This window comes from Fukomys damarensis, unplaced genomic scaffold (assembly GCF_012274545.1).
Source record: "Fukomys damarensis isolate Sample0158 unplaced genomic scaffold, DMR_v1.0_HiC HiC_scaffold_9, whole genome shotgun sequence".
NCBI classification, from domain to species: domain Eukaryota; kingdom Metazoa; phylum Chordata; class Mammalia; order Rodentia; family Bathyergidae; genus Fukomys; species Fukomys damarensis.
Window position 1 is genome coordinate 13,541,052 of NW_022900921.1, and position 14,599 is coordinate 13,555,650.

General features: G+C 43.8%; 1 protein-coding gene across 4 annotated transcripts in view; it reads right to left on the bottom strand.

The window, feature by feature from the left end:
* Atp10b (ATPase phospholipid transporting 10B (putative)) overlaps positions 1-14,599 on the bottom strand; it is a 301,108-nt gene that overhangs the window by 46,949 nt on the left and 239,560 nt on the right. For all 4 annotated transcript variants that reach the window (XM_010622252.2, XM_010622251.2, XM_033761616.1 and 1 more), the window contains 4 exons: positions 13,530-13,657; positions 11,805-12,057; positions 10,550-10,788; positions 466-657 (listed from right to left, as the gene is read on the bottom strand). In XM_010622252.2, coding sequence (XP_010620554.1) covers positions 466-657; positions 10,550-10,788; positions 11,805-12,057; positions 13,530-13,657 — 812 coding nt within the window. The remainder of the gene's footprint in view (positions 1-465; positions 658-10,549; positions 10,789-11,804; positions 12,058-13,529; positions 13,658-14,599) is intronic.

The following is a 14,599-nucleotide window of genomic DNA, read 5'->3' on the forward strand; positions in this document are numbered from 1 at the left end:
GGTATTATTAGGATCCATTTTGGAGTCGCACAGATGATTCTGCCCTGTGTTAACCATACTTCTTGCACTAAGTTATTCTAGTTTTCCATCCATTTCTTCATTTCCTATATCCAAAGATATACTCATCAAGTTTTGGGGTTGTGAGGATTAAATGATAATGCAGTAAAGTGCTGAGCATGGTACTGGAACATAGCCAAGTGCTCAGGGAACACTAGCTGTTCGTATCTACCCTGCAGGCAGGTAGACAAGGCATGGAAGTTGTATAGAGAACTGTTAATAATTTTTCTATTTTATCTAAAAATGAGGAAATAGACCTAAAAAGGATAAGATACTCACCCAAGGTCTTGCAGTGACGAAATGGTGACACTGTGTCTAGGACCCCAGTGGCATGTTTCTCTGATCGGGCCCTCTCCCCGCCTCATACTCCTCTTCCCCCTCTCCCCGACAAGCATCATTGCTTCTTACCCTCTGTCTTGGCTCAGTAGTTGTGGACACCATGACGGAGTTGCAGATTGCTAGGGCAAGGAAAAAGTCAGCAATGGACGAGGTGGTGGAGTGGGAAGTCTTGGTAGGTTTGGCATCCGACAAGGTCTCTATCCAGAGGGCAGCATCTCGCACCTTGGTCAGTAAATTTTTATCTGGAGTCACATCTTTTTCCTGGAAGAGAGTGAGAAAGAGAAAGCTGAATGAGTCTGACGGGACTGGGAAGAGAGGCTCCCTCTAGAGGATTTTTGACATTTCTAGGGGAAAGGATGCCACAGTCTTCACCACAGACTTGCATCCAGCACACTTCCCTTCCCACCGACCTGGCACACTGATGATTCTTATTTGATTCCTGCTTATCAATCAGATCCACGTATCTATCAGCTAGCAGGCCCTAGGAGTTCTTCTGTCCGTTTTTCCTCACCGTGTGTCCCCCATTCCACCTGCTTCTAGACAAGCTCAGACCCTCCAGCTCTCAATCTTGGGTTTCTGCACTCATCTCTAAACCAAGGTGCTGGCTCTTACTGCTTTTCTTTCTAACTCTTCATATGTATGACCTGTGTGGTCTTCCTAAGACTCCATTTTCCTCATGGTGCTCTTGACTTTAAAAACATCTTCAGATTGCTACTGTTAAAATGATCAACTCGTCTGGCTTCTAAGTTCTTTTACACATTGCATTTCCACTTTTGACTCCCACTACTTTTCAGTGTGCACCTTCAGCTCACTCTGGTAGTATGCTTGCTGCCTCTGGATGTACACTCCCCATGATTCTCATTACAGTTGGGTGGAAAAATTCTCCCTGTCATCAAAATCTTACCTAGATATTAGTAGCCATGAGAATTCCCACCTGACCTTGAGGTTTTGTCTGGCTCATAATGAATTCTCTTTCTTCTGAACCTCAATAACAAGTTCTTGAACTTAAGAGCATTCACAGGCATCAGACGTGCAAGATCAAGGAAGGAAGTGGGTGGAAGTGAAGATGACACTGTGGGTGGTGGGAGCTATGGATCTGGCAGCTCATGCAGATTTTAAGAATGGTACCGGCTGGGCCACTTTGTCAAGTTTTCTAACTTCTCAGGATGACAAAGATGATAAGTGACCTATGTCTTTCTTTCTTTCTTTCTTTCTTTCTTTCTTTCTTTCTTTCTTTCTTTCTTTCTTTCTTTCTTTCTTTCTTTCTTTCTTTCTTTCTTTTTTAAACTCTTTAGGCTGGATCTGACTCACTCTTTTCAATTTTTCACATCTTTGTAGAAGTTGCTACCCCTTTGAAATTCACTGTATGTTGATCTCTTTTTCTTCCTTCCTCATTTCCCTCATTCCCTGACCTGCACCTCTCAATGTCTGATGCCAGGAAAGCTTCACTGTGGTAAGGACCAGAGGTGATGGGATGGGGGTGTTGGTGGTGGCGGCAGCAGTCATGTCCACCTTTGTCTACTTCTCTGCTGTCGTCTTTACTCGAGCCATTTTTAAATTTCTTTATGTCCATGTTTAATCTCTCTAGAGATAAAGTCAGAACTTCAAACATAGATACCTAGATTTCCATGAGTTATGTTCTCTAGAGCTCTAACTGCAGCTTCATTTGAAGCAGAACTTCCACAAATACCAGCTGTCACTAGACACATATAACAAAGTCATTTTACAAAGAAGCTTCCACATAAAGCCACTCCTATCTGTATTCAGAGTTTACGGCTAAATTAAAGTTTAGAACAGAGTTAATGATTGAAAAGAACAGACGGAGATTCTTGATATGTTAACTGGTTAAAGAAGGGGAAGACTGGGGGTCCAATAAGCTACAAATAACAACCCAAGTTGAGATCCTAAAGAAAAAAATCTCAGTGCGCACTGTCCTCAGCCATTTCTTTCTAACTACGAAAGCAGTGATTCTAGAAGTCTGATTCATTCTCCTTGGGAGAGGCTGGTACAGGTGAGAGTCACAGGAAGGAAACTAAATATATGTACTCCATGGGAATGGAACCCATATCTCATTTTGGGGGCACTTTCAGAGCCTACACTCACACCTTAACTCATTCATTCTTAAGACAATAGATCCCCAGAAGGCCCTACTTACCAAAAGGGAGCATGATAATAAAACAGCGTCAGACCTGCACTTCCTTCCACTGTTCTACATACAAGCAGTGGTGAACTATCCATACCATGTGCCATCATAAATTTCAGACAATATGGGGATGGTGCATGCAGTGTTCTATCTTTGATTGCAGTTTTCATAATGGGAACTCACATTCGTGAAGCTCTCACTACCTTCCCAAGCTGTATCATTCATGTGGATCCATTGGATTCTCACAGTTCCAAGTTGAGATAAACGAATCTCAACTTAACTAAAATACAGAGAGATGGCTGAGTTGACCAGTGTCACCCAGGGAGTTGGTGTAAAGTCAGGATCAGAGCTCAGACCCATGGATTGCTACTATAGGGTTTTTGTTCCAGTGGTCATAGGACAGTGTCTTATTAATGCTCCCTTGAAGACTGCTTTCATCAGATTTCAGAGCCAGTGGCTCTGATCAGTCCAGCAGCACCACCCAAGAAACTCTAAGCACACTGCATATAATAATGAGAGCCCACATTCACAGTGTTCATGTTCCAAGCATACACATTTCTTATCACATTTCTCACTATTTGTTGGGTATTACCACCTCTCTGTTACCTCTGAAACTTATTGAGCGTGTGACCTAAGGTGACACAGTGAGTGACAGAGATCCCATCAGATGACTCCAGTAGTTGGGAAGATTTCTAGAATTCCTCCTCTTAACACTCAGCCAAGATCCTCCTTGAGAAGGGAGTGGCCTTTTAGACTTGCTGACAGTCAGGGACTTTAGAGTCTGAAATCCCACGCCCAATGGTTGGGCTTGCATATCTAATCACAACGGACAGCACACAAGTCTGTGAAATTATAGAGGGGATTTTGGCTGTTTTCCTTTTTCAGAAAATAGGTTTCTTTCTTTCTTTCTTTTTTTAATGGCTCAGGGAGAGCAAGGATGGGAAGCTGTTAAACCTTACCACAGATACCCAGAGGTAGGGAACAAGCATGCAGGCCATCCAATCCAAAACCTCGATTTTCCGATGAAACAGTCACAGAGAGTGGGGAGGGAACTGCTTGAGATCACACACTAATTTAGGGTCAGAAGCAGGACACCTTTCCACTTGATTCAGCCTTTTACCACATGTACCACTCTGCCCCAAGCTACACAGCACCAGTATATATCTCCAGATGATGGCACCATTAACAATAGTTGACTCCATATCCCTTTTACTCTTGAGTCTGTTAAGGACCATGAGGGCCTCTGATGGGTTCTCAGTACCAGGCAGATTGCAGGTACTCAGAGTTTGTTGACTGACTCCATCTGAGGAAAGTACTGCCTCACCACTGACAACTCTTTATTTATACTATTCTCCAACCTATTTCCACCTAACTGTATAGCAAGGCATTAAAAAAGGCTCCTTTATGAAGGGTCTTTCTCTTTCTGCACTGGCAGAAGGCCCAGCCTGCAGGTGCTGGGAACGGATTCAGTTAACCTTTATCCAGTGACTGCAGACTTGCCTCTGCAGGGCAGGATTCTTTGTGACACCTTTTGCTTCAGCCCACTGGTTTTCTTTGTGGTCCATTAACATTTAAGAACTCAGCACTTGGAGCCTTTAAATAAAACCAGTGCTTCTGCCCAGTGCTGGCCCTTTGGCTGGTCTGTTTCTCTGAAAGAAGAGAGAAATTCATGGGGCCACCAAGTAACCAAATTGGAGCTTGTGGCTGCCAGGTACTCAACTGGTTGGAATGCTCTCTGTGGTAGGACACTTACATCTCGTACCGACCCTCTTTGAGGAGGGTGACCTGGGAGCTCACACTCAATGGTCTTCTCATCACCACACTACGTTTACTGAGAAGGTACAGCAAAGTCACGCGCTTCAGTGAGTGTGTTTGTGGACATCACACAATCATAAAGCATGCATCCAGTTACCGTCATTCTCCCATTGTAATTACAAGGCGAATGATGCACAGTGACGTCAAATATATGTTCAAGGTTAAAAATCACAAATAGCATGCTAGGACTTGAATCTAGTTCGGCCTGCCACCAAGGCTGGAACCCTTCAACACAAAGCCGGCAGGTCCCCCCTTTAATGTGCATACAAACCCTCTGTGGCCCTTAGCAGAATGGAGATTCTAATTCAGCGGCTCTAGCGGGGATAAATGTCTGCTTTTGTATCAAGCTCACAGGTGGTGCCTGTGTTACTGGACTGAGCTCCACATTTTGAGGAGCAGGGGTCTGGGCCATCAGGCTGCCCTATCAGTTTCAATTCTTTCCTGGCTGGGATGAGTTCCCACACTGAGGGCTGGGAAAGGAGGCCAAACTCCACTCTGCTCCGTTCCCCTTGATCTTGATGTTACCCTACTGAGTGCAGCGTCTTGCCGCTGAAGGAACCCACAGCTCACAGTAGAAATGAACAATATTGCTACCTTTGGGGCATGGTTGCTCCTACTTCCATCCCGTTCAGACTTGCATCTTTCATTCCAAATACTCCTACAAAGATTCAAGTCTGAATCTTGTGTGCTCAGATTGTCTCCTCCTCCAAGAACATATGCTCTCCATGCCCGTTCCCTAGAAGGTCTTTTCCTTCCTCTGGTTCACTTTTAATCTTGTCTCCTGACTGCCTCCAGTATGCTGCAGCTGCCCCTCGGCTGAGCTCATACAGCACAACTGTTCCAGCACGGTTCTGTGATTACTGGTGCTTTTTAATTGGGCGGCAAGGTCCAGAAGTCAGGGGCAATGCTGTATTAGCCATTCTATTTGTACTGTCTAGCACACAGTGGATGTGTACTGAATGGCTGTTGACTGACCAAGCACAGGAAAGGCTGTCCTGAAGAAATGTAGACAACTGATCATACATAGAATTGGCAGAGGTGGGAGGAAACAGATCCTTCTATTTGTTGTTGGAGAATGTCTCAGGTGGTACAACATTTTGGAAAAAACGGACTAAAATTAAAAAATGCATATGCTTTCCAATTTAGCAATTTATTCTCTAAGAACTAATACTATGAAAGATTCCCACACGTGTATAAACACATGATGGTTCAACTATTCAACAAATTCTCACAGCCACTAAAAAAATGCAGCAGCTCTCTACTGACTCCACCTGTCTGTCTACACACAGGAAATATTCTCCAAGATTAAATTTTTTAAAAAAGTGAAGTTCAGCACTTTGTATGATATGCTTTCATACAAGCAAAGGATGAACATATGTGTACTTCACATGTGCACTTTAGCAGCCTGCTGCTAATGCTCATCTCTGGGATTGTGAGGAACAAAGGAGCGAGACACATTTCTGCCATGTGGTCTTTCATTCCCTCTTTATTTTATTTTTTTGGTGCTGGGAATCAAACTCAGGTCCTTGCACCTGCAAGGCAGATGGCGGAACCACTGAGCTAAATCCCTGGCCCCGATTCTCTTTTACTACTTAGTCATGTGGTTGTGTTATGTCATGGAAACAGACTGTCCTGGTTGCTGGGGAGGTGAAAGCAGTAAGGTTCAGCACAGTGATGTTTGTGCCCCAGCTGAAGTGGGGCCTTGATGACACAGAGTTTGGATAAAGAACTAGGAAAACCCAGCGTTAGTATATGTTTGCTGAAATGTCATATGGATTATTAGGGCAAGCATTTCCCAAGTGGGACATAACTCCAAGGAAAGTTCTCAGTGGATTGTCCATCTCGCCAGACCCAAACTCTGGCGAACAATGGACCTGTGCTATGTGCGCCCTCTTATCTGGGACCCTGGGGGCCAAGGAAAGCACACCCAAGAGGCTTCACTTGTTCTGTCCTGCCCTGTGTCATCATATCACTCCCAGAAAGATTTGTGCTGCTAATTAAATCAGGACTTTTATCTAACCTTACGGTGGGAGCCTGTCTCTGTGGGCTGCCCGACCTTCCTGGGAGTGCTACATGATTCTTTCCCAAAGAACAAAAGGCCAGGGTTAAGGAAAGGAGGCAGAGGGCCAGTGACACCTCCATTTTTCCTGCCATGGCATTCTCTACCAAGGGCTGGGGGCTGGGGTGATGAACTTCAGAGGTGACAACCCAGCCCGCCTGCAACTTTCCTGACGAACGAGGCAGTATTTGGTCTATGGAAAACATTCTGAAAATGGCCCTTTGCTCTGCTCAGATTTTGGCTGCTTACAAACCAGGGGGAAAAAGGCATTTCATCTTCCATCTGACAGCGCTGTTAAACACTGGTTTTAAACTCACAATATTTGTAAGCATATTACCTACCTTAAAGTCACAGTTTTAATTTTTTTAGCATAATAAAATATTTTTGGGGGAATAGGAGATGGAAAAGAGAGAATAGACAGGTACCATGAAGTGGTAGGTGGCTTCAGAGATGAGAGCCCCAAGCTACAGTTTTTATAGCAGGCGATTAGGAGATAATCACCGATGCTTCCTTGTGTTTTATAGCTAAAAAAGAAGCTTTGATTGTTGTTGTTGTCGGTACCATTGATCCCTGTTTTATTTTTGGTTCAGACCAAAGGGCCAGCGAAACCGACAACTGACAACCAGATTCTTTTTTTTTGTTTTTTGGTGCCAGGGATCAAACTCTGGTCTTTGCGCTTGCGAGGCAGGCAGCCGCACCACTGAGCTAAATCCCCGGCCCTCAATGAATTTCTTGAGAAACTGGTGGGATACGTACTGCCAAACCTGGTGCCCTGGAGGTTTCAGAATTACATTCTACTCAAGTCATGAAGGGAAGGTAGAGGACAGGGGGTTCTGTGAGACTGTCAGGCCAGACTCCATGCCAAATGGGCAGGTGGAGGAAGACACGAAAGGCAGGTGGCAGAGGAGCCAATGCAGAGCCTGCCACCATGTGTGGGGCGGGTACCCAGGGACCCACCAGGGACTGCAAAGAAGCTTCCCCGGACCACTCCGAGGACCCGACTGTAGCTGGACACATTTCTCAGGTCGATGTGAGAAGACAGCGTAAATCAGCCTCTTCCACCAGGGCCTCCCAACCTGTGTATGCACCTATTTGGGCCACATGAAACCTATTTTCTGGTAGGCTGATGCTTTGCTTAGATAGGCTCTCAGTCTTGGCTGCTCACTAGAATCATAGAAATGTAAATATACAAATGTTGTCACCCTACTCAAGACCCCAAATACTGGAATCTCAGCAGGTGAGACAGCTCTACCATTGTACTTTATGAGAATTTGACATTTCTCCTCAATGATATCAGATATACAAATATTTGTCCAAGGCAGTTAGCTTCCCTTCAGAAAGATTATTTAAAACTGCTTTTGGGCTGGGCATTTAGCTCAGTGGTTCCGCCGCCTGCTTTGCAAGCGTAAGGTCCCAAATTCGATCCCTGGAACCACCAAAACAAACAAACAAACAAACAAAAAAAACAAAAAAACCCCAAGCCCCCCCAAATGCTATTAGTTATCAGTCTAGAAAATGTAATTTTAAGAATTAAATCCTGAAGCCCTTTTCTTCCTATTACACATTGTCAATTATACCAGTAGGATTTTATTTACAATTATAGTTTTTCACACCAGAGAAACTATCCGGTATTTACACATGTGTGACTTATGTATTTCACTTATGAGTATAGCCTTAATATGCATCCATTTTTCTATGAATGACTCAAATTTCTAATTCTTTATGGCTAAGTAGTAAAGATACAAGAGTCCAATGATGAATGCAACTATACTGTATACCTAAAACGTAACAATAAACTCAATGAGAGAGAGAAAAAAAGAATTAAATCCTCAAAATAAACTGAACCAGAATAAATTATCCTTGCTGTGATGATGAGGAAATTGAGGCTTCTAATTCAGTAAGTTGACCAGAGTTGTGGGGCCAACTCATTGTGCAGCTGAGCTAAATGCATTGACTCCCAGGTAGAAGGAATCTTTCATGTTAGCACAAATTGTGTGATCTGATTTTTTAAAAACAGCCTGGTGAGAACTTTAAGTATTTTCAGAAGATGAAAAGCGAATAGAAAGAAGTTTACCATTTTGTTTGAGGTTATATAACGAGCCAGACACAGAGCTAAAACCAGAAGCTACATACATCTCCTGACTTTTAGCCCAGTGCACGCCTACACAAACACTCAAGGATGCGGTCACAACACTAAATCCAGATCGCCAAGCAACATGACTACACAACAGTAGGTTTAGCCATTTGTGAGGAGGACTTATCACCCTGCTCACTTGTCCAGACTGTGAGAATTGAGTCTTAAGCCATGTGTCAGTTTTCTGATTGCTCTGAAATGAACTTAGACCTTGCCTTTGAAAGTGCCAGCCACGCAGAGGAGTGATGCCCCAGATCTAGAGATAGCTTGAGTTTAGCCCATCCCTCGCACTGACATCAGCTCAGAGCCCTACATCACATTTCTACTCCCTGGTTCAGGGCTGCTGTGACTTGTGAACTGGACAAGGGGCAGTGAATTGCTGTGACCTCAAGAAAAAGTGCTTCCTTTTTCTTGCACATCAGATGCCAATGATACCCATAACTACAGGGTACCAAAAGATACATAAAATCCATGTCTAATGAGAATACTGTAAATTCATTAAAAAATATTTAGTAACTTGTCGAGGGGAAATCATTCCATTCAGAAGGGCAGAATTAAAGAAGAGAGAGATATGACTGTGTGCCTTGCTTTTATACCAGTAGGGAAGATTAAAAAAAAAAAGAAAGAGAACCACCCAACAACAATCTTCCCAGAGGCAGTGATAGATCGCTTCCCTTCTATGCTTTGAGGACCATTTGTCTTAACAAACTGTTCTCATGTTGTCCTTGCTAATGCTGTGTTTCTGTGCATAACGATAATACAAGAGAATTAATTGCATACTCAAAGTTAGATGAGTAACAAGCCCAAACACAGACTCAAAGAATTTCTTCATCACAATTAGGAAACACAACCCTGTGTGATGAAAACTGGATAGCATTTGGAAAATACTTTGGATATTATGTTAGAAAAAACCACAAAAAACCAAAACAAACAACTTCACATTTACAATTGCTACCTACCATGACTGACAAAAAAAAAAAAAGTTCAATATATATAGTTATACATGTATCATGGGGAAAAGGATGAAAAGGTTCATTTTTAAAATTTCATGTTCTAGTAATGGAATAATAGCACTTCAGAGACCATTGGTTAGCCAGTATCTCTTCTACTGCTCTCTGTGGCCTTTCCTGAGAGTGCAGAAGATTCCAGATGATGTGTTTTAATGATCAACTGGAGAAAGTATATTCAGACAAAAGAGGATCAGGCCAGGAATCAGACGGCCTTGGTTCTGGCACTGACTTCTAGGGAGTGCTGTCCATCGAAGGGGAGGAACTCAGAGTCTTCTTTTGCTATCTGATCCCTTAGATCAGTAAACAGAGCCCTTCCTGGGGCCCTGTGCAGAGAGCCCCAGCCCAGACTCAGGAACTTGCATCCTCACAGGGGCCAGGCATTTATCTGAGGGAATGAAGGTAATTCTGACATAGATTTTTTTTTTTTTTGCTTCCTAACTAGTTAAGATTTATTCTCAAAATAAATTATTTCATTTTTTGAAATGCACAAAGCCTTAGATCCTTGTCACTTTTTCTCATGTAATAAAAACATGAGCATAACAATTATTATTTCTCTTAACTGTATAATTGGACAAACATAAATAAGGGGAATGCTGCTGGCTTTTAGCTCCATAAGGGGATAAACAGGGAACAGAGGGAGGCTGTGATGAAATGAAGATTGAGTACCTGGTCTAGGTGATATGAACTCCTTAAGCCAATTACTGCCATAAGGAAACACTGGCTTTGAGTGGAGAACTTTTTCAGTTCCATTTAAAAAATAGAAGCAAGAAATTGACATGTGATGAACCCTCCCAATTTCAAATCTTGAGCATTGGAAAGGACAAGAACTGTCTATAGTAACAAAACACCTCTGTGGACTTCATACAAGACCACGACCCACCATTTATAGAGCTCCTTAGAATTTATATAATCTTTTCCATATTCCAGCTTCCTTTTCCTTGTCTGCCCACAATAAGATTCTTGCAATTCCAAGAGAAGAGCCCGAGACTTACTATGGAGCTGCTGAAGGCCACAGGAGGCTGTGATGTTTCCCAGCACCCCACAGATCTTTGTCGGGAGTGACCCTGCATGGGCACCCGGGCACTGTGCCATCTCCTCAGAGGCTGGGTACCTCCTTGACTTCTCAATGTTGCTGGCCCCTGGGACCGTCTTGCTGGGAATGACAGGCATTGGTACTGGGTCCACTCTTCACTGTCTGAGTCCATCTCCCTTGGGGTCTCTAGTCGCTTGGCTGCAAGAAAAGCATTGTTGTACCTTGGTGGGACCATGGTTAGGAAGATGCTAGACTTTGAGGGTAGCGATAACAGCCTAGGAAGAATCTATGCTGCTATGGAAAACTAGCCTACCAAGACTGGAGAATGAGGGGTGCAATTCAGTTCCAGTTCAAGTCCTGGCCCTATGACCTTCTAGTTATGGGACTTTGAGCTGTGACTTAACCTGTGTCTATTTCCTCAGAGTGTATTAAAAATACCTAACTCATAATTGTTTTGACAATTTAATGGTACAATGTGTGAAAGTGATTAGCTTACTCTAAGTACTGGTAATGGTAGGTGTTGTTGTTAGAGGGAGACCAGAAGGGCCCACATAGATGGCGAGTTATCACCATGGCAAAGGCGATAACGCTGCTTATAGTATCTCTCCCTTTCTCTACTTCCCTATCTTTCAGCCAAAAGAACGGATGCTCTTCTGAGGGCCGGTCTCTGTCTCTCTGTATGGAGGGGAGGGTGCCTGATGGAAATCAAGTGAATTTTCTGGGCAACCTTTGGTTATTGTAATGTAACAGTCCAGGCATTTTATAGCCCTATCACTTAGAGGAAAATGTTGCCTAAGTGAAAAAATCTGAGACTAGTTAGCATGGAAGGCATTTTCTAGATGTGTAATCATAATCATGTACTTAGATCTAGACCCATCCTTACCTGTAAGGTTAGGTGACCTGTGAAATTCCTAAAATCTGGCTGTATAAGTGGCACACAATTATTCCCAGTCCAGTCCTGACATACACATCCTATGTTGTAAATGGGTACCACGTATCACGCCGCTATTAAAAGCCTTTTGGGAGCCAGTGGAAGTTTAGAGGTAGTAAGAACAGCTTTGTTCTGGAAGATTGTGGGGTTACAGGAAGTAATGTAACAAAATGCCTCATAGCCTGTAAGTGGAGTAGGGAAGGCTTTTTTTTTCCTATTCTTTTAAGAGAAGAGGATATTTTCCTTCTACAGATAGGGATGGAGGTGCAGAGAGCCCTCATACCATTTTCTTGGTGACAATACTCGCTGCCCATGATGGTGCAACGTCGGAAGACCATCTTGTTCTCTGTCAGGGTTCCTGTCTTGTCAGAGAAGATGTATTGGATCTGGCCCAGGTCCTCTGTGATGTTGAGGGCTCGACACTGAATGGGCACATCAGACTCTTCATCGTACAGGTCAAGGTCATTGTGCAGAAAGAACACTTGCCCAAGCTTTACCATCTCAATAGACACATACAGAGAGATGGGGATCAGCACCTGAGAGAAGACAGACACCCGGCATTAGAAACCACTGGACTCTCATTTGTAGGTAGCAAAGGCATTTCACTGAAAGCTGAGATCGATTCACAGGAAGTACCCTTTCTGAGATATTAAATGTCAATGACTTCACATCTCCCTGGGAATTCTTAGGGAGAAACTGAAAGAGAGATGCTCTTCAATTTAGGATGTCTGGATGTGATAGGTACTCAGCATTGGTAATATATATGTTTTGTTAATGAGGGAGCTTTAGTGCCTTTGTCCAGGTTCTACCCGCCCCCCAAGATCTCTATGCCACAGAGTGTTACCGTCTACTTTCACAGGTGCTCACACCCACTGTTGATTATTATCCACTAATCTAATACCTAATATTTATCCAGTGTTTTCTTTGTCTTGGATGCTGTCTTAACTCTTGGAAATAGGAGTCATCTGAAAAAAATCCCTGGTCTCAAAGAATTCACATTCATTCTAGTGACAGTAAACAAATACATGTGGGATGGTGGTAAGCCTCATGAAGGAGAATAAAGAAAAATAAAGAGGGCAGAGAGCGATGGCTGGGAGGGAGTCTTTTTATAAACCATGACCTTTGAGCAGGAACTGAAGAAATGAGGGTGTGAGTTAGGAGCTTATCTGTAGGCAGAGAGTTCTCGGTAGTGGGACTGGCCTGCGTGTCTGGGAGCCAGAAAGAGTGAGCAAGTCTTGCACCTGAGTGAGGAGGAGGAGAGTAGGAGGAGGTGGGATCAGGGTCAGGTCAAAGTCCAGGACTCTTAGGGCCTTGTTGGCCATGGTCAAGGACTTTGGATTTCACTTTGACCAGATAGAGAACTACTGGCAGATTCTCTGCAGAGGCCAGGTAGGCTTTGACTTTTAAAAATAATTACATAGCCAGATGAATAAGTGAAAGCTTGAAAATGTCTAATCTTTAAGAGGACAATGGAATACCTTCAACTACTACAGGAAATTTAATGTAGATGGAACCTTCTCAAAGCCAAACCACAACTTCTCTCCTCTTAGAGACTGTATTTTCTTACAGAGCATGAAGATTTAAAAAAAAATCTATCACTTTATCCCTTATATTCTGTGGGTGTTCTCTACTGATTTTTCTTCTATTCTGCCCCAACATATCAAGCTCAAAGTTGTTTTTTCTGTCTCTCAGGGCTTGGGGCTGGAGAGTTCTCTGTAGCTTTCTGCGCTGCTTCACTTCTTTTGATCCTAGGTCACTGGTATCCAGCACACCTGGGTCACAATTGTAAACTCACTCTTAAATAGCAAAGCCTGATCAACATTTTCCTACAGCTATTATCGGAAGGGTGAAGCTCTTGCCCCAAGGCAGGGAGACCTCCCATGTAAACACTTCCAAAGACCCACAAGAAATCAGAAACCATCTCCTCATCTAACTCACTTACTTCTTTCTTGGGGCCAGCATCGACTTCTTATTTTCTAAAGTTGCGGGGGTTGGGGAGGCCTCCTACCTGCAGCAGGATGATCATTGTGAGGAACATGTAGAGGCCCTCAAGGGCTGGGGGAAGGAAGTCACCATTGGCATCGGGCACATCAAATGGAGGGCGTTCTTTAAAGGTCCCATTCCAGAGGCTGTTACCTGAGAAGACAAAAGCGAGGATGAGATAAAATCTCCACTTGGTATTATAGATGGTCATTTACAGCTTCCCTTGGCTTGTTCCTGGAAGTTGGCATCTTCTAGGGAGGAGCTGTGGGTGGCTGTTGGCTTTAAAGTGGTCCTTCATAGAGTCTGTGTTTCAATAAATTGATTGACAGTCATTAAATCTCTTTTCCCAGAGGAGACTAGAATGGAGTTTACTTATTTTTTCAATAAAGTCTTGTTACATAGGGGTTGGAAAGAAAGGAACATGTGTGATGGAAAGCACACGGTAGGAGAATCTTGAAAAACCTGTCCTGATTTCCCTTCCTCCTCTATCTGTCCCTCCATCCCTGTACTTCTTTCTGCTCATTTATTCCTCATATGTCCAACGTTTATTAATTCAAAAGGCATCAGTCCTTGTTGGAGTCCTTTCAAAGTTCCCTGGCAGGTCAGGGAGTGTGACATCAGAGGGCAGATGACACAGCACGGAAGGTGCCTTGCTACGCACCGCAGCTGCACCAGATGCAGACAGAGCTGTTTCCTTCTCTGCAGAGGGGGTGACAACACCTGTTATCTATGGATCCTGTGAGGTGAAGTGTTTTCAGCCTCTGCCACAGAGCTCCCTAAATCTTGCTGTCCTCTGTTAATTAGCAGTAGCCCTCGCTCCCCATGGCGATGGTGAAAGTGCAATAACCTAGGGTGGAGAATGCTCTCAGCTCCAGGGCAGGGACTAGAAGGAACAGGAAGCATAGGGAAGGCTGTGCGACCCACAGGCACGTCTTTGCCCAGGAGATGGGCCCAGTGCCATCATACGTGGCAGATATGACCTTACGTGAAGCTGATATTACAGTGCAAATGAGTCAGCACAGCCGAAGGGTCCCTGTACCTCAGAGGAGCAAGTTATGGACATGGGTGAAGCCAGAGAATTCTGGGAGAAAGGGG